General features: G+C 47.1%; 1 protein-coding gene across 1 annotated transcript in view; it reads left to right on the forward strand.

Annotated features, from left to right (window-relative positions):
* LOC135385232 (venom metalloproteinase antarease TserMP_A-like) overlaps positions 1–26,568 on the forward strand; it is a 165,065-nt gene that overhangs the window by 87,882 nt on the left and 50,615 nt on the right. The window contains exon 13 of the mRNA XM_064614428.1: positions 8,022–8,162. Within this exon, the coding sequence (XP_064470498.1) occupies positions 8,022–8,162 (141 nt within the window). The remainder of the gene's footprint in view (positions 1–8,021; positions 8,163–26,568) is intronic.

Genomic DNA, 26,568 nt, shown 5'->3' on the forward strand with positions numbered 1-26,568 from the left:
CTGTGTGTCGATATGTCCATATTTGCGAGGCATTACGTCGGAGACACCGCTGTCAACAGTTTTTGTCCAGAACGCAACACGGAAGATTATATACATGGTTGCTGTTAACCTCACATCGTTTCTTATTGAAATATTGGCTGTGAAACGTGCTGCAGCATAATCCCCTGTGCTGCATTGCAGTGACGGTGTCACTTTCGGAATACAAAACATAACGTAATTAAGAATCGAACGGTAGGACACCTGTGAAACACTGTTAGGATACATCAGTGTACTGGCACCTTACAAAATTGTGTGATGACAAACAACGATCAACGCTTGCAGCGCAATAAATACTCACAATCTCGGTTGCCTCCCATTGTTTTCTATGGACATATACAGCGCTTTAGAGCCCACCAACATGGCGGCCCTAATGCGTGCCTCTCCCCCACGAACCCCTCTCCCAAGCGCGATCCAGCCTTTATACATAGAGATCAGTGTTTCTCATCGTGTTGCACGTGACAGGAAATAAGCAACTCTCTCTTGCTGGGCATAGAGGTACCCTCTCCACTGCGACAGCTGAATCCCGCTTACGACGCCGTCGTTCACTCTTAAAAAAAGGGTGTACTTTGGGAGTAGAAAAGGGGTAACGGCTACCTGTTACTCCCGTCTGCTTGTTACTACTGCCCTGTCAGAATATAGGGCGTTCCCGTACTCGCTTTAGCAGACGAGAGTTGACGAAACCCGGATTGACGTTGCTCGGAGCAGCCTTGCGCACGCGCAGTCGTTGTATCTGCCGCCGGGAACGCTAGCGAGTCGCGGGGCACATGTTATGCTACAATTAGGGTTGCCACCAGGCCAGTATTATACCGACACGACCGGTTATTTGCGCGCTCTGCCGGTTGCCGGTAGGAAGGTGTTACCGGCAGCGTTTTGCCGGTATTTGTGGTCAACACCTTTCATAGGGACTTTTACGGGGTTTTCCTTTCAACATTCCACTACAGCTTGAACAAATCTGGAGCACAGACACAACTTCGTAGTCACCAGCCGTTTTCTTAGTTATTCATTATTATTATCATTGTTGTTTTGAGCGAGTACGCTCGTTCTTTTCTTTCTCTCTCTCTGTATACTCCCTTCACCTCACCCACTGTCCCTTTCCCGCGAACACTTCCTCCTTTCCCTCTATTCCACTTCCTCTCCCTCAGCCGGTATTTTTCACTAGCTACCTTAGCTACAATGCTTGTCGGTGTTCTTCTCTTCAACTTGTACTTCGGCCTTCCTGCTGCTAATGCATGTTGATATGCAAACTCAAGAACTGCGTGATGTTCTGCAAATGTTTCAGAAGGTGAGTCTCTCATAGTTCACCCATATTTTTAGCTTGTCGCGAACGCTACTACAGCTCATACAGCTACAGTTCACGGAACACGGGGGGGGAGGGGATATGTTTATTAAGAAAAAAAAGGAAAGGTTAGCCAGGCAAAGAGCCGGCTTGCTATTCTGAAAAAAAAAAGAAAAAGGGGGAATGAAAAAGAAAAGGAAGGAGAAAGAAAAACAAAAAGGGGAATGAAAAAGAAAACGAAGAACAAAGAAAAATGGCTCTTGTGTATTTCTTCATTAGAGCGGAAGAGGCCGAGTAGGAAACGTGTGACCGGATATTTTGTCCATCTACCAGTATGTCTGTCCGCTGCCATTTGCTGCTAGGCTGTGGCTCCAATGGAGACATGAGACACTACGTACACTTTTGTCCCAAGCTGTAGCACAACTTCATAGCTGGTTTAAAAGGCGCGTCTGTTAAAACCGTTACAATAATTCTGTGTTCGTTTTGTTAAGTTTTGCCATTCTGTTTTCAGACAGGGGTAAGTGATCTCTGGTTTTGTAGCAGCACATGTATGTACCTTGCAGTAGTGTATAGCATTTCAGACGCTTCTTGCTAGAATCTTGCATTGTGTCTAACGTATTTTATGTGATGATCTCGACCTTACAGGACATAAGTCATATACTGTGCTGACAGTTGCAGTTCCATTCATAGGAGAAGCGGGCATTGTTTAACTAACTCCAAACCACAGTGAGTCTACGAAACAGGCGTAGTGGGTGTCATTGCCTCCTGGAAGGGATCACTTTTTACTGACTTAGCTACACACGTTCTGCTCGCGCAGGTGAGTTTTCAAGGTTGCAAGTGTAATTCATAATATCCTTTTTAATGTACTTATAGTGATAGTACAGTAGTCTTTCACGTAAAGGCGTGCGAGTTCAGTGCATTATCTATATGCATGTAGTATCACGATTCTAGTATTTGCAGGATTGCTCTTAACAGGTGCTTGATTTGATTTTAACAGATGCATTGACAAGGACGAAGGAATAACTATCCAACAAAACTCAGAACTGCAACTCCATTGTACAGCAATATGAGCCAGGGTCTGCCAATTATTAATATTTTACTTTATTTATTATTTCGTGGTAGCGCCACGAAGTAACTGTGGCTGTATGCTCTGTGCTAAGAGTAGCTCTAATAGTAAAGAGTAAATTTGAGAGTAACTCTGAGCATTGCCTGTCAAACTTTGGCACACACGCACAACAGAGTGAAACAGTATCACTGGTCAACAGAAAAACATGTCTAGACGCCAGAGTCTAGTGTCTTGATGATGGTCGGACACGCCTGCGCTTTACTTTGTGATGACTACTCTTTCTTGAAACGTATTTAGGTTGCCATCCATACTGATGTTCTATTTCCTGTCTGACTAGAATTCTAAGTACTTAGTGTTTTAAGCTCAAAGGCCTTCAGAACATTAACACCGTCTTTTCTGTGCATTAGAGATTCGCAATGAGTACAAACAAATCATAAATGTGGATGCTACCACACCAATACCGAAATTTATCAGAGTGTTTGGACACAAGACTCTAAATATGGCATACAAAAGGACATCTTGCAGAGCAAAAGTAAACTGGCTCAATATAGACAGACTTGAAGAGGAACAGGACAGGCAGTACACCTTCATATAGGACTCATCAGTGCTTGACACACATAAGTGTTAGTTGTCAGATCACTTAACAGGCCTTATTTCAGAGTTCCAAAAGTTCTTTCAGTCACAAATTTTGGAATAATTTCATAACAATATGATTCTTTCACCAGTAATGGCGGAACGTTATGTACTGGTATTAATCTCCTCCGAAATAGATTACCTTAATTACAACACTTTCATCACTTCATTTTTGAAGCAAAAAGTATTGTATCAATATTTGTATGTATTTTTGTATGGATATTTGTATTCTATGAATATGGGAGCTCATGTGTTCGATTATTCACTGCTGTTGTTCTTGTAAAGTATTTATGTGAGCAGTGAAATTTATAAACATGAGCTCCAAAACATCTTATTAAACACATGAAATGGAAGTTGCCCAGCTAGCTTACCAGAGTAAGCCATTTTTCATTTTGTACAATTGCTTTCTTTTCTTACGAGCATATGTCTTTCATGTTGCTTATTCGATTGCGATGCAGTAATTTTTTTGATATCTTGACTGAGTTGGAATATTTTTTAATCCAGTACTTTTAGTTTCCAGACTACTTACTGTGAGTGTTCTGAAGTGGCTGCCAGCGCTTGGGAAGGAGAGTTGGCTCTTTTGGTTCATGGAACTAGTATCAATCTGTGATGAAATTGATCACATCGCGTGTCATGGTCTAGTATATGTTTTTTGTTTTATCCCCTTGCACTGATAGCCTAGCCTAATTCTTACGGACATGCACAAGTTGCTGTGAGAAATAAATTCTTCCTACCCTCTCCACTACAAACACAATTGCTCGTCATGCAAAAAACTTAATCCTTGTAGGCCGAGAAAATGTCATGGGTGAGAAATATTCCGTTTTAGATCATGAGTCGTTTTTTTTTTATCTTTTTTCTAGTGGTCTTCAGTAAGAACTATTGTGCTTCATCTGTTAGCAATTTCATGTTCTCCTGCATGCATTGCAAGAGTATGGTATAACTGACAAACATTATTTAAGTCGAGAGTCAGAAGTGCAGCATAGTTTGAGGCAAGCTTATGCTTTTTGTTGTTTTTAGGGTCTACTGTAGAATTTGTGTATCATCTAAATAAACAACTTATTCAGTATGTCGATTTTTCCATTTGCGTATGTCTTGACTGACTTCCCCACTTCGTACATGCCTTTCGATCATCAATCTTCCATTTTGCACTGTATGTACTGCCACGTGAAGGACTGCCCCAACCCACTGCAAATCCTCCTCAAGGTGTGATGATACTGACTTCATGGGAGTAACTATGCTCCTTTTTAGGAGTTGTCATACTGTTTTCGTGAGTGTTACTATACTCCTCTCAAGGTGTACTGGCAACCCTACTAAGGGAGTGAGGAGACTCCTTAATGAGAGTATCCGTACACTCTATTGGTGAGTGCTGGTACCCCCGTTTAGGATGGAGAGTAACGGTACACCCCTAAGGGAGTAGTATATGTGGCAAGGGTGTACTCCCAAAAAATGAGTTAGGGTACACTCTTTTAAGAGTGTAGGTGCGTCGCAGGCTGCGACGTCTTAAGCGCATTTTATCGTTACTTGCGATCGCGTTGTGAATCCTACCGGCCTCGGTGGCTTAGTCGGTAGCGTGTTCGCCTTCTGATCCCGAGATCGCGGGTTCGAACCCGGCCGAGGACGCCAGCAACTTGGTGGCAGGGTACAAGTTGCTTAGACACGCCGTCTTCCGCGAGGGACGTTAAATACGGGGTGCCGTGTGGTGAGCTTTCATCGCACGTTAAAGAACCCTCAGCTGGGCAAAAGCAATCCACAGACCGACCGCTGTGGCGTCGCTCATGATCTCAGTTGTTTCGCGACGTAAACACCCAATTATTATTATTATTATTAGTTTGTGAATCGGAGCCCAGGTGTGCCACTGCTGCGATACAGTACAATACTCGTACAGTACAGTACGCGCACACACGCCTTTAGTGGCTGAGTCAGTAGCGTGTACGCTGCTGATTCCAAGATCACGGGTTCAAAGACGACCGAGGACGTTGGCAACTTGATGGAACGGTACAAGTTGCTCAGACACGCCGTCTTCCGCGAGGGACGTTAAATGTGGTGTGCCGAGCGTCGAGATTTCGTCGCACGTTAACCCTGAGGTGGTCCAAATTAATCCATAGTCCCGACCACTGTGGCGTTGCTTGTGATCGCAGTTGTCTCGCGACGTAAAGCCCAAAATTATTATTGTTGTTGCTGCTGCTACTGCTGTTGCTGTTGCCGCTGCGCCCCCGCTGCCACTGGTGTTGTTGTTGTTGTTGTTGCTGCTGCTGCTGTTGTTGTCGTTGCTGCTGTTCTTGTTCCTGCTGTTGCTGTTGTTGTCGTTGCTGCTGGTGTTGTTGTTCGTGCTGCTGCTGCTGCCGCTGCCGTTGCTCCTGTTGGTGGTGTTGTTGCCGCTGCCGCTGGCATTGGTGCTGTTGGTAGTGTTGCTGCTGCTGCTGCTGCTGCTGTTGTGGGTGTTGTTGTTGTTGCTGTTGTTGTTGTTCGTGTATTTGTTGTTGTTGGTGGTGCTGCTGTTGCTGCTGCTGCCCTTGCTGCTGTGAGTGCTGTTCCTGCTCCTGCTGCTGCTGTTGCCGCTGCCGCCGCCGCTGGTGTTGGTGTTGTTCTTGCTGCTGTTGGTGTTGTTGGTGTTGTTGCTGTTGTTGGTGTTGTTGTTATTGGTGTTGTTGTTGCTGTTGTTCTTTTACTCCTGTTGCTGTTATGTCACAGCTGTTCGTTCTTCCGCTCTTCGCACGTTGTGCCTCCTGTCATATACATGCAAGGGGTTTCAGACTCCTTCTGTCCTCGTTAAACTTTACAAGTCCTATGTTCTTCACAGTCTTGAATATGCCCTTGTTGCTTGGAACGCACTTTCAGGTACTGATACAAAGCGTCTCGAGGCTGTACAAAAACAAGCGCTCCATATCATACACAATGGCTTTTTACGGGAAAAGTTATTGTATGACTATGACACACTATTGCAATATTTTCACCTTCACCCACTGGCCACACGTCACTCTATCGCCGACGATCTATTTCTGTACAAATGTGTCCATGCCCGTGTTGATTCGCCGCTCCTGCAGAGCCTCCTAAACTTTTGTATTCCTCGCGCGGCTTTTCGTAATCCACCAGTCTTCTACGTTAAACGCTTGTGCCCCAGCGATCCAATTACCCGATGCCAAATGCTTCTGAACTCGCTTCCCCCCACATGTGATATTTTCCACGCCTCCAGCGCATCCCTTAAACGCGACGTTATTTCTTTCCTTCATCACTGAATTTTCAATCGTGATTCTTTCCTTTGTTTTGTACCGTATATCGTCTCATCGTTCCATCTTATAACTTATGTGCTGCGCGTAATCCATGTATTGTAGTTTTGTTGCTGATGTTTCATTGCGTGTACTGCGTGGTATATTTGTCTGTGAATATGAAAGTACGTATGCTTGTTATGTAGTTTTGTTGCTGATGTTTCATCGCGTGTACTGCATGGTATATTTGTCTGTAAATATGTAAGTGCGTATGCCTGTTATGTTTGCAATGTACCTCTGTTAGTATCCCACTGTATATGTATTATATATATGTCTGTACATAATTATCTGTGCGTTTATGTGCAGTCCAGTTTATTTGCAGTCCTGCAGTCCACTGTGAGTTATGTCTATTGTGTGCGCCAACACCATGGCCTTAGCGGTCGTTTTTGGGCACTAATAAAAATTATTATTATTATTGTTGTTGTTGCTGCTGCTGCAATCATCTTATGACAGTGTCAACTGTCAATTTCCTCTATTTGAGCTCGTAATAACTCTTGATATCTGCTTGACATTAACGATAACATTATGTGATTATTTAGTTGTTATATCGTTCGCGGACCGTAGCTGTTTCCCTTGCTGCAGCCTTAGAACTTACTTTTGGTCAATTTGTCCTCCAGAAGGCAATCACAGGCGCCAAACTGCCAATTTCATCCGGTAATCTCTCGATATCTGCAAAGTCTCCTGCTTGTTCCCACAGTAATAAAACACGTCTTAATCTTTCACGTACGCACAAGGTCCCGGGTGTGTTATGTGTTCCCGGAATTCTGCTCACGGGACTATATGGCATAGCTGGTCGCTGGCACGCGGTTGGTATGTTTGTCTCGTGTGCCTTCGACTCCCCATTCTGTACGAACTAAATGAGACTGCGGAGATGCCAACACGCAGAGTGCGGATAGTACCCTTGAATTTGTGCACTCAGGAAAGCATGCAAGGAGATAAAACTATTGCAAATGCAAGGATATGAAAAACATGCGAAAATATTTGATGAATTTCAATTAAAATGCCCGATCAGATGTTACCAGATGCAGCTGGAAGCGTGAAAATTCGTCGACTACTGAAACGACTTGTTCATGCCGAAGTCTATCTGTCCTACTCCTTATTGATAACTAAGCCTTTGCTCACCATAGCCATACATAGTTAGAGGGATTCGCGGTAACATTGTTAGTACATCGTACGCTACCGCCTTTGCGTACGTAAGGGATAGCGTTGATGGTTCTGCATGTGGCATGTTTCTCCGGTCGGGATTGTGCCTCTTGGGCCAACTTCACGGGGAACTGTCCCAATGTTTGTTTCAAAGAGCCTGAGGAAACTCGACGGAGAACACCCAGGTAGAACAGCCTCGCAGTCTCTGCGTGAAATGCCAAAACCGTAGCCGCTAAACCACGTGAGACGATTAATTTGCGAGGATAATGCGAATATCTGCTCGTACCGCAGCGGTACGCCTTTCTGTACCCGCTGCTTTCGGAAGCTTATATTTTGATCTCCAATCAGGGATATAGCGCGGTTCCGCGGACATTACAGCACCCGCGCACACCTCTGGGCGCAATCTGGAATTCGGGACAACTCATAGTAGGACAACCCGGTTAGGTCATGCGTTTTGCGTTTTCGTGTACCGGTGTCTTTATTTATTTATTTTTTCTTCTGTCATAATCGCTTTCTCTTAAAGAGAAGGTGGGTTTCCGTTGTGTGATATTCATAACAGCATTCATCTCTATTTCCTGAATTCTAAAATCAAATCCAGACTGGGCGCACCACATGATGGATCTGTGACTGCCAGCAGCTGTAGGTTCTCCGATGGCTACATGATGGGCTACGACAGCAAAGGCGTCAACCATTACACCTTTTCTGTGTGCAGTCAAAAGACTATAAGGGCACACCTCAAGTAAGTAGCTGGTTACTGCATTTGACATTAACTTAAAGAATGTTACTCGAATGTTAGTTCTATTTATTTATTTTCTGATTATGCGCAAACTCATAATTACACTTGATTCCACAAAAAGCTGAAACTGGTGCAAAATAATGCCAGTGCCATCTATAGGCCCAGATGGTACATAAAAACTCAATAAATATAAATAAATAAATAAGAGGGGCGCCTCCAAAGCACGTAACTGGGCCTGTACGAATCGTTCCTTTAACACCAAAGCGAATTCGGGGAGAATAAATATATAACCAAAGCATTGGAATGTAACTCTGCTCTGCAAACCTTGGGATTTCTTCGTCGTACATTTTCCTCAGCATCCTCAGAAGTGAAATTACAGTCGACCCGCGTTTATCCGGACGGCTCCGTTTCCTGTGAAAATGTCCGGATAGCGGGGGAACCGGATAAGTGAAACACAAAAATTCAGAGTGATCCTAAAAGGACATCTTTATTGACCATTACACAGATAGCTATACATTTTCATCTGTTTCATTCTAATACATGCATCCAGTTCTTGCAAACCTTTGCTAATGGCATTGATTTGCGAAATATTGTTCTGTTGCTCCAAAAATAATAGCCATGTTCTCAGTGCCGCCAGCGCATTTTCTACCGTCACACCTGGTGTATCCACGCTTTCATCATCAGATTCTTCTTGAACACTATCGGAAGCGATGACACTGACGATGTCGTCATCTGTGAAAGCAGCGCAGGGGTCGTCGTTGCGGACTTTCTCAGTTTGAAATGACCAGACTGCTCAGTGGATTACTTTTGTGTAGCGTGCAAAGTCGGAAAGGGAGAAAATTCTTTCTAGCAACACCGTCTCTGTGTCAGCAAAAAGGAGGCCACGACCAGGGTTCTCGACCTCGCTTGACTAGGTGTGGGCCAAGTGTCATTCCTGGACAATGACCGGACAACTGAAGCCGATTGTTGGGTATTAGTCACTTCTGTTCTCTGGAATTCGCGTCCGAGTCCGGAAGCTGAAGTCCGGATAAACGAGGGCGAAATACATGGGGAAATCCGTTCCCATGTCTTTTTGTCCCGATAGCGCAGGATCCGGATAAATGAAGTCCGGATAAACGCGGGTCGACTGTACTTGCCTTTAACACATTTATCCGGTCAAAATTAGAATATGCTTCATTTATATGGAACCCCTGCAAAGGGCTCTCGTTCAGAAATCACAATCCGTGCAGACCAAAGCTGTGCGCACTATTTTCAATAAATATGATAGGGATTCAAGCATAACAAAATTCTAAGTAGAGTATGGTATTCCCTTGTTAGAAGCAAGACGTGAGATGCACCGGTTGCAATTAATGCACAAACTTTATTCACAACAGAGTCGATACCTGCGTGCACCGCATTCCGTCTCTGAATGATCTCATCACCCTTACAGGTTATATAGATGGGTATAAATCCAGTGAACCGGTAGAGCGTTGCGAACAGAGCTGCGAAGGCAGCTGGAAAAGTCATAATGAATATTTTTTATATTATCCTTTATCGTCATGTATTATTGACTGTAACACGTTGGCATCAGCTAATTTTGTTTTTTCTCGATAACCTAAATTATTTTAGGGGAATGTGTAATGAACTCTACTTATACTAGTTTTGTTGCACGTGTTGAATTGTTCGTATTTCACGCAGTCATTCGCGTTTTTTGTGTTTTCTGCCTTTGCCTGTACTTAACGTAGATATTTGTACTATTCTATGTTCGCGTTATGTTCACGCTGAATTGCTTGTATTTCACGTAGTTTCTGAGTGTACCTCACGTAGCTATTTCTACTATTTTATGTTATCCACATGTGCATTTCTCCCCCTTATGTACTGCCTTTTCCCCCTGAAGGTATTAAAATTAAATGGAATGAAATACGCACCTAATAGTTATAAAACCTATCTGAATACGGAGCGTATAGTTGGCAGTGCACTCTAAGAAAAAAGGAGTACTTTTACTCCTTTTGGGGAGTAATTGCATTGCCACAAAAAATATGGTACTGACCCGGGACCCTCATCCGCCTTCAAGTATGGGGGGAGCACGGCGGAATGACCGCAGTAGATCACCGATGGACCGACGCCACTAAGTCAATTGCGACCTTGCTGCTCCGCAGCACAAGTGCGCCTGCCCTCCGGGAGGATTAGCATCAGTAACATACCCACTCCATGATTACATGAAGGTCGTGGACAGGGGCAACAACGACGCAAACCGCTCCACTTTGGTGACATATAAGAGCGATCGGACAGATAGTACCCCGGTCGTTATTACACCCGCACACCCTGAGTTCTCCTTCTGGCGTGTGAATCCAAGTGTAGTTGCGTATGGGGTCTTTTGCGGCCGCCCATGTCATGGAGGAAGGAAACAAAAGGAGCGGTTCTTCCCTGCAGACTAGCGTAGCCACTCTCTAGCGGTCGCTGGAGTCAAAATCACCATTACGTCCTGTCCACCACGTGATCCTCTCTAAGGTTTCGGTTTTGCAATGCTTTGTTTCTCGTGCTGCTCTCCGTGTGGTTTTGCTTTTCGAGTGTCATTTATTGTGAGAAGGTGAGCTCCATCGTAGAAACAACGTATGGTACTGTGTTCCGGTCCCGGCTACGGCTCTCGTTGTCACGGAAAGCAGCTCTGCCACGGGAACACATTTTATTCGTAAGTACACGATTGGTTGCGTTAGTCGCCTATGTGTGTTCGAGTCATATTGAATCGTTCGTTTGGGGCCTTGCACTGTGTCTGAGGTTGATTTGATATCCTCTCTTTTTGTACAAATCTGATTAATGGTGTTTTGGGTACACACATTGGAAGTCACCGTTGCCACAGGTGATGTTTCCGGACCCGCGTACTCCTTTTGCGTTCTGCACACTGTAACTCGTCTTCTAATAGAAGAGTAAACAACCGAACATAGAGAAATAAAAGTGCAATGACGCGTTCAACGTAATACTACCATCGGAACTACAACTCGCGTCGTCTGCTTTGGTGGCGCCTTGCTGTCTCGAGGGTGACGTGTGCGGTCACGTGCTTGACAGGAGCATCCCAGAATGCAATGCGACGGCAGCTAAGCTCGTCCCGATAGAAAACTGTCGGAGAGGCCGATCCTGTGTTTCGTTCCTCTATGGCCCAGGCGCCTATTAGAACATACTGTTTCAATGTGGATGGCAGTATAATATGTTTATGTTCGTCTGCAAGCCGTCGTGGCCGTTGGTGGTCAGGTCCGCGTCCCAAAGCCGTATGTGGCAAACAAGGGGAACATCAGTGACGTCCCTTCGTCTTATACGGACAAAGTGATTGCGTCCTATTTGGAGGACCCCGCGGTAAGGTCTGCCCGACAACTGTTCTGCCATATGGTCTGATAGCTCGGATAGACATACCCTTACGTGTGCTCGTAGCACACCTACTAAACCTGTTTTGATGCGGGCCGAACTTCTGAAGCAGCCTCCTGTCCTACATCACACTTCCCACTCATGGTCATGATGGACATTGTTCAGTTTTGACTAATTCCCCCTGCAGGCACGAACCCAGATGGGTCATCTGTGCTCACAACGGTTTCTTCTCCATCTAAGCACTCTTGTACCGATGCTGCTCGGAATCACCGTCAAGCATCTCGACACTTAGGGTCTTCGTCGCAGCGAATACCTCACTCATATTAGCGGGTTATATTCCTGTTGTGTATGTTCAAAGATACCGCGCTTGACTGTACAATGCGAGCACAGCCGCGCGAGCTCTCGTTCTTGTGCGCTGGTTCTGGAACTGATCGGACGCGCGTTCTACTTGGAAATAAAGTAGTGTTGGTTGCTGCTCCGACTTGACTCTAGGTCATTACACCTAGCGACGACGGATGTAGAAAGACTGCAACAGGCAATGCCTACCGGAGCTTCAGGCGACGTGACGGGACAGTCAGTTCCAACGGCTATGGGATACCTAGGACACATCGAGCCCTTCGATCCCAACATGTCGGACGGCTGGGGGTGCTGCTTGGAAAGGATAAACTTGTACTTCGAGGCCAACGGGATATCGGATGCCGGTCGACGCAAGTCAGTTGTCTTGACTTTGTGCGGATCCGAAACCTACGGCTTGGTTCGGTCGTTGTTGCTTCCTCGAAAACTGGCCGTATGGTCCTACCAGTAGGTCCACAATGCCCTGACGGCACATTTTGCTCCACAGCCGTCGGAGATCCTTCGGCGATTCCACTTCCATAAAAGGGACCAGCAAGAAAGGGAGAGTATCACGAAGTACATGGCTGAAATTCGGAAGCTAAGTGAATTCTGCAACTTCACGGACTTGGACAATATGTTGCGCGACCGTCTGGTGTGCGGCATCAGAGACCAGGCTATCCAGAAACGGTTATTTGCTGATTCCAAGCTCACGCTGAAGTCGGCCTTGGAGATTGCGCTAGCCGCTGAAGCCGCCAACAATATCGTCTCGGAGATTAAAGACGCAGCGAAAGAGCTTCACTACGCTTCGAATCAGGCCACTGTAAAAGTTAAAAAGCGACACCGCTCCAAGGAACAGCGTCGTGAACCCAAAAGAATGGCTGTAACCGTTGCGGAGGAAGTCACGACAATCAATCGTGCCACTTCGAGAATGCGGTCTGCAACTTCTGCAGAAAGAAAGGACACCTGGAGTGTGTGCGCTTTAAGAAACAGAAGTCAGCGACGGGAGTTCCTCTCCCAGGACCTCTTAACCACATCGCGGACGACGTCCTGGACGAGGTGACAAGTTCGATATACCACATGGACCGACAAGGCAACACAGGGGACACTGACCCTATCATGGTCAAACATAGACTGGACAGAGCACCATTGACCATGGAGGTTGACTCTGGGGCCGGACCTTCCGTCCTCTGCGAGACGGTGTACGGAAGCTTTGGAGCCGGCCACCACCGCTTCATATGTCATCAACGGTTCTTCGGACTTAGTCTCAGCAACAAGTACCCAACCTAGGCTATCTTGACGTTGAGGTGCAGTACAACAACATCAGCACTCGACAGTCGGTGCTGGTAGCACCTGGCGACGGCCCGTGTTTACTCGGGCACTCCTGGTTCAGAGACTTGGGAATTGAGGTTCAAGGAGTTCATGCCATGCTTGATAAAGACCAGGTTTGGTTACGCAACCCGGTGTTCGAAGGAGGACTGGGGAAGTTCACCGGGCCACCAGTCACGATCGACATCGAGAAGGATGCTACACCTGTTTTCAAGAAATGCCGCCCGAGTCCATTTGCCATGCGCGACAAAGTGTCGTTGGCTATTCAGAAGATGGTGACGGAAGGAGTCCTCGAGCCGGTCGCGTTCTCAAAATGGGCTACGCTAATTGTACCGGTTCAGAAGCGGGACGGAACGATCCGCATCTGCGGAGACTACAGATGCACGGTGAATACCCTAAGCCAACCAGACAAGTATCCATTGCCCACATCCACATCCACAGTGATGTTCGCTGTGCTGGCCAATGGAGTGTTATTTATGAAGCTTGATCTGGAACAGGCTTATCTACACCTGCCAGTAGATGAAGAGTCATCGTCGCTCTTGACGTTGAATACGCCACCGGGGCTTTCAAAGTAAAACGCTTGCCATTTAGAGTGTCCGCTGCTCCAGGGATATTTCAACGCTTCATTGAGACGGTACTCCATGGTGTTCCTGGCGTTGCAGCTTTTCTTGATGACATCATTATTACTGGGAAGACTGATATGTTCTCTCCGCCATACCATCCGCAGTCGAATGGCGTCGCAGAACGTATGGTGCAGAACGTAAAAAACAAGCTTCGCCAACTACGACGCGACGATCCGGACTGTCGTCTATCACGTCTGTTGTTCGCATTACGTACAACACCATGCGCGGACAGCACAAGATCTCCGGCGCAACTGCTCATGAACCGTAGCCTGAGGACCTTGCTAAGCGATGTCCGGCCAAGACGGCAGTTGACGGAGGAAGCTGACCAGTCACTAGAGCGAAGATTCAAAGCTTGTGACAAGGTGTTCGTACGTAGCTACAGGGGTAACTACAAATGGCTACCTGCTGCAGTGGTTGGCGTCGAGGGCAACTGCACTTTCAAGTTACAACGCGAGGACGGCGAACTGCAAAGAGCGCATGCAAACCAGATGCGCAGATGTCAGGCAAGTTGCAATAGCCACGACGACGCCAGCAGTGAATGGTGGTTATTTCCAACCCCAACTCTTACGCCGAGCAGAGACAATACAGAATCGCCGGAGACAACAGGAAACACATTAGTAGATCCTGGTTCATCGGGCCTGCGACGCTCTGAGCGAGCTAGAAAGAGGCCGGACTTCTACGGTGTGGTGGTCTCGAAATAGGCGGGGAGGACTGTTGTTTATGTTCAAAGATACCGCGCTTGACTGTACAATGCGAGCACAGCAGCGCGAGCTCTCGTTCTTGTGCGCTGGTTCTGGAACTGATCGGACGCGTGCTCTGCTTGGGAATAAAGTAGTGTTGGTTGCTACTCCGACTTGACTCTTGGTCATTACAACTCCCGTCTGAAACCATTCTGTCTTTCCGGAATGCCCTGACCTCTTCATGAACTTACGCTTACCCTCAACACTACAGGGAGTGCAATGTGCTTATGGGCCACTGTTCCATCTATTGTGAGCGTGTACATTCCACCGTGGGCTGCTTTCCTGACTTCACGTACCATAGATTGTGGAATCTCTTCTCATGCAGGGGTTCCAAGCCCTCTGCCGATAGACGGAGAAAACGGCCAGACAAGAATAATTGCAAACCTATACAAATGGTTTATTACGTTTCAAGTCAATTCACCACAAACTACACGGAAGGTCTAGGGTCCTCCGTTGTACTAGCCCAGCAGATCGATGACCGACTGGCTGCAGAACGATGACGAACCTACCGGAGAACGCCTACCAATCCGTTTTTGTTAGCACTCAGGTGTTAGCTTTGGCTTCTACTTGCCGCCACACGGCTGCCACCTCGGTCACACTTTCAAGATATTTTCCCACTATTTGTCATGGTCGGCGTTATCAATGCCCACTTCCACACAAACAACAGGTGCCGTGCACGTCTTGCTCAAGGATGCGTGCCCTCGAAAGAACTATCCCTCCGAAACCTTCATTCGGATTGCGTTACCTTATATCACCCAAAAACTTCCAACCAGCTCGTACAGCACAACGGAGAGAAACACTTTCGTGAAGGTGACGGACATACTTCTCAACGACTCGCACTGCCTCTGTAGTAACTTGAAAGCACATAGCGTTATAGAAAACACACCACTTCCTATCAAACACTGCGTTCTTTACTTGACCTGCCGGTTCCGTTGTCATTAGAGAAAGCAACGACGTTTCCGCCCGAACGAAATGTCCGATCCGAGTGTCGCGCATGCGCATTTGCTGCAGGACGCATGATTTCGCTCAAACTACCAGGCTCTGAGTCGTTTCGACCGACTGGCATCGCGAAGCTAGATGGCGGCTGTTTGCAGGTTTGCAGCAAGCACGGAGGGAAAGTAAGGAGATCGAACTTCCCCACCGAATGTGACGCCCCTAATTCCTCGAACCACTTGCCGCCGCGGGGCGGCGCTCGCGTTTTCTGGTAGGCTGGCTAACGAAGATACACGCGTTGGCAGCGGTTTGAGTGCAACCCAAATACTCTGTGAAGGTGACCGTACAGAGTGAGTTTGAACAGGAAACATCCACTTCGTGTGTTAGGCAATTAAATAGTGTTTTATATCGGCAGCTGTTAAGTGCGGAACAAGGCAAACGCACCCAAGACAGCTCTGAACATAGAAGTAAAACGCAAGCGAGCAACGTCGCGGTCGGGCGCAGAAAAGGCGCGTCACGTGACCCCCGCAGAGCGTACTGCAGGCGTTCTCAAGGAAAATTCCCCATACACTGAAATGTCATTTCTCGCTCGATTCTTGCTGTAGGTTGATGGGTAGGTTAATCGGTTCAGGTTCAAAAAGTACACCTGGCTGCGCCCTCCTTGACGGCCATTGACGTGCTACGGTTATTGTGAACAGCACGGCGTGTTATGTAAGACCACGAATTTTTGCGGTCAAAGGCCCACAAACGGGGCCTTGACGACAAATGATAGAAAACTTATTCCTGTTACATGTTTTGAAATTTTAAGGTCCTCAATTGGCGTGGGATCTATCGTTCGAAAACTGAACGCTGGTGTCATTTTACAGCGTCACTTACAAAGGCACGATAGGATTGACTGAGAGATTCCGTATGAAAATGAACCATTTCAACAATTGCATTATAAAAGCCATTAAACGTTGGTTCACACACTGCTGACATCGCAAAAGAATTGCGTAACCGTCTATTTAATTTTTTTGTACTTGGCTGCAATCTTATTTTAACGTTCACCGTGGTGTCGGTTTTGGATCATGATGGACGCCAAATCCAAGATGTTGTGAGAAATAATTCATAGTGTACATATTTTCTCATTCGTACTCATCTTGCCTAAACTTTAATATTGTTTTCTCTAGAGCTCTGCGTGAAGCTCTAGAGCTTGTGCGCCGCTGAATACAACGTAACGGTTACTGCAATGTTCGTGATTTTCATGGGCTTTTGTGGCCAAATACAATCGAGCTCTCCATATGCCTAACCTTCGCCGGACTTACTAGCTCGCCAACGCTTGATACACGCCCTTTAAATATGATGGAACGCAAGGTACAACAAGTGAATCTCGAGGGCAAGAGCAAGCTTGCAGTTTGTTTCTTCGTCCCATTGTTTCTCCGGTAATCGCCTGTATGGAAGCTTACCCACTCCACTCAGGCTATGCTGAAGGAGCGTGTGGTTTTCAACAAAAACATGAAGCAGAAACTCTTTTTTTTTCTGCTTTATTTTTGTGTATTTATTTATTTTATTTTATTATTTTTGTGTATTACAAAGGCAAGAGCCTCCGGAATCTAACCTCCCACGGCGCGCGAGCGCTACGGCGCGGCCACAAAAGGTTCGAGGAATTACGGACCATAGGTTCCTCCGAGCGGCGCCGGGCGAGGTCAGTCGCCTTACTTCTCCTCCGTGGCAGCAGATGTGCTAGGTTAGTTAGTGTTACAGTGCATGTTACAATGGGACTGTCAGATATGTTGACGGGAACAATGTGTATCATCTGCGGGAAATTGTTGGATGTAACCACGTATTGAGTTGGGCATTTCACACGCTTCAACGTCCAATCTTGCCATGCTGCTTGGGCATTTGGTACAAGCACCAATACGAGTACGTCCCATTTTCTGCATTTTCAGCCAATATGAGGTGCACCGTGCACACGGCCAATATGGGGCCTATATTACCGACATTTTCCCCATTGCTTGCTCAAACTTGGCAATATCGGTCCCATGTTTCGATGTTTGAACGAATATGAGGAAAATCCTGGGAAAACGGTTCTCATATTGAACCCCTATCGCCAACACCCAGTCAATGTGGGCCCAATATTTTGTGCTGCCTGGGATTTTATCGATGCCAAGGAAATCGCCTTCGTAGCTTTAGCCCTTCAGATCAGTTACCCTGAGTAGCTGTGTTGGCAAGAAATGGCGGGTTTTCTACACCATTGGTCCTCAATGAATTCAGTCGTTTACCAAATTACCTTCGTGGAGGAAGCCAAGGTGCGCAAGAACACTGTTCTTAGCGTCTTTCGCGATGATAAACGAGCATACGAAGGTTTTGACCTCCATGCTATAGTCCAAGCCGCTCTATCCTCCAGTGTACTCGTGTGGCTGACAGAGCTCCTGCATAGACGGGAACTACACTCGACACGGGCCATGGAGACTCAGACCTTGTTTTGCTGACCCATGGTTCATGACTCAGTCCGGTATTGTTAATGTGGTTGTGAGTGGTCTCCAGAGTTGCGTCTGTAAGAAAGTTCCCAATTCCATCATTGCTGATGATGTTTGTTTCTGGACCAGCGGCGAATTTTGTTTGTCATCCAGTGACGCCACCAACTCGTCCTGGACGCTGTTGAGAATTACTTAGGAATGCCTAGCTTAGACATATGGATAGCGAAGGCGGCGGTACTGGCCTTTATGCGACATAACGTGCGTCCTCTTCCACTCAGTGTTGCTGTCACATACCACTACCAGATGTATTTCACCACTAGTTTCTCTGAGTTACTCTAGGTGCCAGGCTATATTGATAGATACATATTGCAGCTTGGAAATCAGGGTCCAACCTTTGCATCGCACTGATTCGTTGCTCCGCAGGCATGAGCTGAGGCACCGATTAGATTCCATTATTGGCTAAACATCGCGGGTTGGTGCGTGGGTGAATTGTTTACGGTCTGCCGGTGCTGGACGGCCTCCCTCCATCATCACACCATGAGCTGGAATGCATCATGGCGCTAGGCCTCCGCGCGTGTCTTCGAGTCCCTCGAGCATCTCAGACCTGCAGATTATTGCCGAAAGAAGAGAAGCCCAGTACATGTTCGTGGCTTCGTTGAACCCTGCCGCATTTTCATGTGCCTTATGTGCATTGCGAAAATCAGAACTAGCTATGTAGGTACTGCCTTACACAGACACTACCTCTATATTACAGTACTATGCAAGATTGTTTTTTGCACTAGCCGTACCAAGCGAACAATCCAACCGCGGGAGAATCGCTGTGGGAGGCAGGACACTCCTTGCGAGCTGTCCAGAACAAGATTGATCACTCATACTGCACATGGCGGAAAAGACGAGAAGGCGTCAGCAAGCAGTGATAGCACTCCACCAGGCCGTATAGTGCTTCTCCCCACTGGGACCCAAAATGGACACGGTGGTGGTGGTGATGGTGATACAGCTACCCGCTTTTGGCCTCACCAAGGTGGGCAACGTCGCGACTGACGCCTTGGGGGAAGGTGCGTCTTGGGCGAACTTCTATGTGAATTGTGCCGACGTAGGTCTGAATGCCCCCCCCCTCCCCCTTGTCTGAGGCAGAAATACCGCGAAACAAGAAACGGGGCTCGAAAATTAATCGGCAAGTGAACAGCCCTAAGGTGATCGATGTAATATAGAGCAAAGTCGACATACCCGACTCCAGAAGTCTTTGGCCACACCTCTCGCGTTAAAGATGACACCAAGAATTTTGAGCTCCGGCGTCACTTGAACCCCAAATGGGGCACCATTTGAAGGTTGGGCATTCAAATACAGGACAGCAAATTTGATATGTTGAGCTTGGCCCCTGACACCTTACCGTGATCCTCAAAGGCCGTCAAAACAACATTCAAACAGCTCTCCCGGTGTAAAACTACTGAAATGTCGTCGGCCTAGCCGAGGACAACTCAAGGACACGTGCCCCGCAACATAGGAGAAACATAAATCGATGACAATGTCACGAGTAGAGGATTAATCGCAATTGCTTCGAGCGCAGGAGAGAGAGGACACGCCTGTCTAACATTACACGAGATGCCAAATGGGTTCGATAACCTGCCAGCAACGGAAACACGGCTGCTTTCATTCCTATACAATACCAGGATGCTGCGCACCCAAGCTTCAGCAAACTCGTAAACCCCAAGCATCGCGAACAGGTATTCGTGCCGCACACGATCGAAGGCCTTCGACTGGTCAAAGGACACTGTGACCTCCAAAATTTCGGACAGGGATACCTACCAAATTGGCCCAATAAATCGTGTCACGCACAGCCAACCAGTGCAGGTGGGCCGACCTGCGCAGGAGAGAACAGTTCTGGGAAGGGTGCAATACCTTGTCTAGTAGGTGAGTCACTCGTGAAAGAAGCGTTTTAACATGGACCTTGTAGTCACATGGCAACAAGGTCATGGACGATACGCGCACGGGTCCTGCTTGCGCAGCCGTCCGTTACGTAACAGAACGACAACACCCGACTGCATTGCCCTGCAAAGTGCCCCCTTGAAAGACAAATACTAAAATCCTTAGTCACGGAGCTTCCAAGGATCCTCCAGAAGCGCTTATCAAACTCTACCAGGAGACCATCCGCGCCAAGACACTTTCCACCCGGCATTGCGGTGTCTCACAGCAATGCCGGAGCGAAAACTCCTTCTGGCGTGAGCCGCCCTGAGTCATTCATTTCTTTCCCCGGCAGTGGGCACTCTCGGCTGACCACAGGCTCATTTGAAGATGTCTCAGTATAAAGGGCCCCACGGTGATTGCGCTCTGCTCGTCGAATGTCATCTCCGTCAGTGAGAAGGGAGCCGTCCACCGACCTAAGCTCGGCGTTACTCAAGCCCGGATTTCCTGACATGTAGCGCCGCAACAGCAGGTGGGAACAGTATGCCTCACGGCACCAACGTTCTACGTTCTGTTTGACGATGAATTTGCGCCACGCGTGCATCCTTAGAGATGCCATGCGTCTCGACACGTCCGCAAGCTCACTGGCAGTATCAGGGCAACGTGTGTCAGGGTACCTGCCTGAGTGCGATTCTACACTGCCGGTGCTCACGCGCCCGTTCTCCACCCCAAAACCCTAAGCGGGCAGCAGCCCCTCCCTAGTAAAAATAGTAGCTGGAAATGCAGTGGGAATTCCAGCTTGATTATTGGACTGATTCCAGCCTGAAATATGACTGGATCCAGCCTGGAAACAGGCTTGTACCAGGCTATAAACAGGCTGCATCCAGCCGGAGAAAGACTGGTCTAGAACGCGTTCCACAGCGGATGCAGGCTGGAACAAGGTTGGATGTACAGGACGTCTCCATCCGAATTATCGGGTCCAGATGTAGGAGTGCTTTCACTTTAGTCTACCTCCTGCTGGAACCCATGGTCCAAGGCAGGAGGTTCCGCTCAAGTAGAAGCAACTTATACAAGACAAATTGCTGCACATAGCGGAAACTGGAAACACGTTAAGAAATTACAAATCAGCAATAAATCCAAATATTTATTTGAACAAGGATAAATAACACCCCATAACAATTATTATAACAGATATGCTACAAATAGTGTACACGCAGCAACCGTGGCAACACTATGAGACGATAATGTGATATCACACAATTTGATGCAAAGTTTGATACATGCACGTGCCAAATCACAAAGGTCACTTCTCAATCGCTCATTCTCATTTACAGTCCGGCAAAGTAAGTAAGACAATGACACATCATGAAGGCAGTTCAGATAACTATAGATAAGTACCGGGTCACTACTGCACCTCTTGGTTCAGATTTAGGATTTGAGGATCAACCGTACTACACACGCCGCTTGCCCTTTGTCGTAGTAGAGCTCGTGCACGGGTTCAGGAACAAAATGCATAACAGAGCACACGACTACACAAATGCAAAGACGTTCACACTTTTATACGGTCGGCGAAGGCGAAATGCAGGAGGAAACACCTAAATTACCAGGCTACGCCTTAGACGCCAGCACGACAACCGACGCTCCCCACTTCAAAGCATGATGATGATGATGATGATCGTGGATGAAGCAGATTCTCAGTTGATGCCAATGGCGGTTCGTCGCATTTTACGGTGAGAGCATTATGGCTATAGTTCCGGTTTGACAGGTCGGGAAACTCACGTCTCGCAGCGTAAAGCGAATCAACATTTTTTTTTTTAAATCTATTCACGTACGTAGAGTTCTGTGCATCACCTTGCACACTTTTGGGTATTTATTTATTTATTCTTTATTTATTTATTTATTTTATTATATTTGGGCATACATTATTTGCACATGTTTGTGAAATTCATTTCGTTTTTTTTTTTTTTTTGCCGTATATAAGCCACGATTATCTTCACATCGTTGACTGCGAAGAACCTCGCACAATCGAGCGTACTCACTGGAACAGCCCATTTCCATCTCGGCTCCAGCACGAAACCATCCTGTTTTCCGAATGGAAGTTGGATACTTTCAGAAACGAAATTCAAACAGCACTAGACCCAGCATGGAAAAGTCTTGACCAGCTCAGCTCCAGCCTGGGATGGCTTTTCCAGGCTGGTTCCACAGTGCATCCAGGCTGTTTTTATCTTTTTTTTTACTAGGGCTTGCTTCTAGATCTCGTAGTCGTGTGGCAAAAAATGAATGTACGTGGGAACATTGTTCCCGCAGCCATTTGTCTAAATCACTTATGATTTCTGGGTCATCTAGTAAGGGAACGTTGAGACGCAGCATCAGGCGCAAAAATTTGCAATATCAGATTGGGACAACAGGCTTCCTTGATGGTTCGTAATGTCACCAGCAGGATAAACCGGGCACCTCGACATGAAGCTAGCTAGGTCCGGCGACACATAGAAACTGTCTATTCCGCTGTACTGCCCACGGCGATTGCTCCAAGTAAACTGGTACACGTTGCCATTGTCATGTGCCCAGGCGTGAAGAAATCCGATTGAAGAAACGAGTCGTTCCATTTCTCGATTCGCTTGTCTTCCGTGCCTGCTGTCAATCGTTCATTTAAAGTTACCTCCTAATATTAAATTTTGCTTGCTCGTGTAGGAAAGTATCCATCTGACGAAAGAAATCTGAGCGATTACTTCGACGGACGGGGACATATACGTTGACAATTCGCAAAGGCTGATGATCATATCCAAGCACCAAGGCGACAACCCTTCCCTCAATGTCATTGTTGAGCTACTTCATCGAACACCTAAGAGTGGGGAGTATAAGTGTGCCTGTTCCAGCATGATGCGGTGACCCGTGGCTAAATAATGCACGGAACCCATGTGAAAGTTCAAGCGGGTGGACAGACCGAGCCGATAGCGCCTCTGTCAATTACAGTAGAACATCGACATGAGCTTTTTTTTGCCCACTCGACTACTTCTAATTAGTTGCTTTGCCTGGGGAAACCGCGAACATTTAAAGTTGCAATAGTGAACGCTGTCATTAATAGTCGAATAAAAGAATGGGAACTTAAACTCCAGCGAAACGCTTATTCGCGGTCTCTAAACACAGGGATGCTTCTGGCGAAGCATGCTATTTAAATGTGGCGCGGTCGTTATCAAGAGCCAACTGGGGACCCCCAGTTGAAGGTTCCCCAGGACCTGGTATAACATCAGTGAACATAAATTACTCTTCAGGCTGCTAACCTCAGTCGATGACCAGTCTGTCTGAACATGCCTGACAAACATTATCGTCATCTTGAACAGCACAAGCCGGTTCCCTACCGACTGCTTCTGTAGCTATATCACACAAATTCTGCACGAAAATTGCACAAATTGTGAAAGCAACATCGTATCGACAATGTGCTCCTGTGGTGGTGTCGTGACCGGAGTCAAGGGCAGCACATGAGTGGTTGGTGTGACCATGCCCACTTGTGTGCGGCCAGCAACTGCAAGCTATCTCGACCCCCCATCAGTGGTTCGTGGCGCACTACCACTAGCTATACGGTTAACCAAAGTCGTTAACCCAAGTTGGTCCCCTCCGCAACGCTTGCAAAAAGCATCACCGTTTTTGTGACCCACTTCAGAAAAGCTTGCGCAGACTGGTGCTACGCAGTTCCTTCTTAGATGTCCCTCAGCATTACAGCGCAAGCACACACGCTTAAGGCCATTGTAGCTGCACGCTTCTCACGAAGGGAAAGGAAGTTGGAACGCGAAACATCCGTTAGTGTCAAATTTACTGAGTCGCAGATAGAGACACTAAATAAGCTAGCGTAGCTTATTTAGTGACTCTAGTCGCAGTCACTGCACGGTGCGTCGCGCGTCCATCGAATACCCAGCCAAAGCCTAGAATTACTCATTTCATGGGGAAACCATCTGCCTTAAGTACGTCTCTTTGACCTCTAAACCACCGGTCATCTCACCCGATCAACACCTGGCCTCCACTGTAGGAAACGGGATGATGCCCGTGCGTCGTCAAGCAGATTACTCCGCACATGATTAACTACAATTATCGCAGGTGCACAGACGGTTCATGTATCCGTGTAAGTTCCTCCTCTGTTTTCGTTAGTCCCGCGCCTTCCATCGCATGCGTTTCCGTCTTTCGCAGGACTTCGTCGACGTGCGTTGAACTCTACATTATTCTTGTTGCCATGCACAAAATTTCGGATAGCCCCGCCCACAGGTGCCTTGAGAGATTATTATTGTTTAATTCCGTGTTAGCGCCGCGAAGCAACTGTGACTATGAGCGCCGTACAGATGTGGGCAGATGGATAGAGGACAACATGAAGGATAGGGGGGACAGGGGGTAAGTATGCGTCCTCGGCCGTCTTCAAGGGGAACTGTGCCGACATTCATCTGGACAGCCTTCGGAAAACCCAAGGAAAAGCTCAGGCAGCACAGCCGGTGACAGGATTCGAACCCCCGTCACCTCCCAGTCTCGACGTGGAAAGCGATCACTCTAACCACTATGCCACGGAAGCTGGTCCTTGACAGACTATAGATGACCTCTTCAGTGTAATGCTACCATGGGATTACGCGGCCCCCTTAGCCCTATGGTCTTTGACATACTTCAAGCATACGAGAAGACGGCGGAGGCGGGCCACACTGTGTCATTGTAATGGATTACTCGTCATGTGGGCATCGCCCGCAATGAGAAGGCGGAGAGAGATGTCTTGAGCTGCTACCAACTCCTAGCTTTTGCCCCAATAACATTCTCTTCAGGTAGCCGCACCTGTTTTATTTCCGCCCTCCTTGTCCCGAGAATGCCAGCCCAACCCTAGTGAAAAGACCCCTCAGGTCTAATGTATTATGGGACTGAGAGGTCCTCTCAGCCTGAGAGGGCCTATGAGGCTGACCTCTGAGGCTGAGAGGACCTCTCAGATTGACAGGACCTCTCAGGACCTCTCAGAAGCTAATGTCCAGATCTGACATCGGAACATCAATGTTCAATTTCGCCGTCTACGCTGCACCTGTCGTCGGAGCGGTACAATCATACAGTGCTATGATACACCATAAATACATACAGATCGACAAGTACATGTCACAAAACTCCATATATATTGAGTTCCTTCGATTGTACAGATACACTCAAGGCATGCACACTGCATCAGATTATCTAACAGTTATTTCAAATGTCTTGCAGAATTGTGAATATCCAATATTTGTTGAAGGATCGCTCGCAAGAAACTACAGAAACGGTAAAGAGCAGCAACAGAAACTAGATTTAGCACTTACATGTCTACGAAAGCATAGAGTCATCATCAACACATACTGTCGTATTCCACAAAGCGTGAACTCATGGGACACATATTCGCAATGTCCATACAACGGCGATGAAAAATATTCTTGAGGAACTCTGCTTCTCGGTCATAAAGTTCGTCTGTTTTACGTATACTTGGGGACTCGTGATGCACCGTCTAGTTTCCCTTGCTTGCGTAAGACGCCTACTAACTGGCGAGATTGGGTTCTCACCACCTGTCTCTTCGAACGAGATTCATCTGTACGAAATACGATTTCAGAATGTCAGTGTAAGTCAGTGTGTAGGCATCGAAATATATAACATACCGCTTGGGACAAAGCACCCTTGTTATCCTAACGTGGTTGGTAATCTTCCTATCGGCGCTCATAATGCGTGTCTGCGAACAGTTGTAAAAGCGTAAAGTGAACAGGAATGCATGTCACTCACAAAAGCATATTTGACACATCGTCTACATACCTCAAAAACAGTTAGAATCCCGAAGACAAAACGCAAATTACTTGAGATCCGCGGCCGGCGTCCTCACACTTCAACGTTTCAAAACGGACTGATTGAACCGCTGGCGACTGGCCGAAACGCTTCCACTTACGTGCAGTGCAATAATGCACGGATTGGAAGAACAATAGCTTCAAGGGGGAACGGCAATACAAGGTTATCACGGCACGTGTTCCTTGGAGGAATAATGCACAAACATGTGAAATATTGCGAACTATTTTCCAAAGCGGACGAGGTAGCATGTCCCGCGGCGCGGAAAACATGTAGCAACTTGCTCTGGAGGTGTTGCACGACGCACTGTCGGAAAGCTGTCTGAGAGGTCCCCCAAACCCCTCAGGGCTACATGAATGATTCTACAACGTCTTCCAGATTTTCTCTAAAAGGTCCTCTCAGACCCCTCTGTTCCCTTTCAAGATTTCTTGAAAGGTCCTCTCAGACCCTTCAGAAGTGCTCAAGGGTCCTACCAGACCTCTCAGGAAATTTTGAGAGGTCTCTTAGACACATTTTCTATAGGAAATGGACTCACAGTGTCTCCGATTCTCTGCGGTGGTGGTGGTGCTGATGATGTGAAAGGCTCGCTGTTGTCGGCCTCACGGAGGTTTGTAATGTAACGACTGTCGCCTTGTGGAATGTGCGTCCTGGGCAGATTTTTAAGGGACCTGTGGCGACATATGTTTGAAAGTGTGTGAAAAAAATCCCTAGACCGCACAGCCCGCACAGGGATTTGGACCAGGTTTGTTCCCAGTCTCTACTTGACATGGTGAGCAAACTAACCGCTGAGCCGCGCGAGCTGGTCCCATTCCGTGCTCTCAACTATCGTCTACACATTGTATTTCACCCTTCCTCGTCGAATGCCGTGTCCGTTTACAACCTTCCACCGCATAAGGCTGAACGTGACTTTTCTACCTGACTTCAAATTTCACATCGG

The sequence above is a fragment of the Ornithodoros turicata genome, chromosome 1 (assembly GCF_037126465.1).
Source record: "Ornithodoros turicata isolate Travis chromosome 1, ASM3712646v1, whole genome shotgun sequence".
NCBI classification, from domain to species: Eukaryota; Metazoa; Arthropoda; class Arachnida; order Ixodida; family Argasidae; genus Ornithodoros; species Ornithodoros turicata.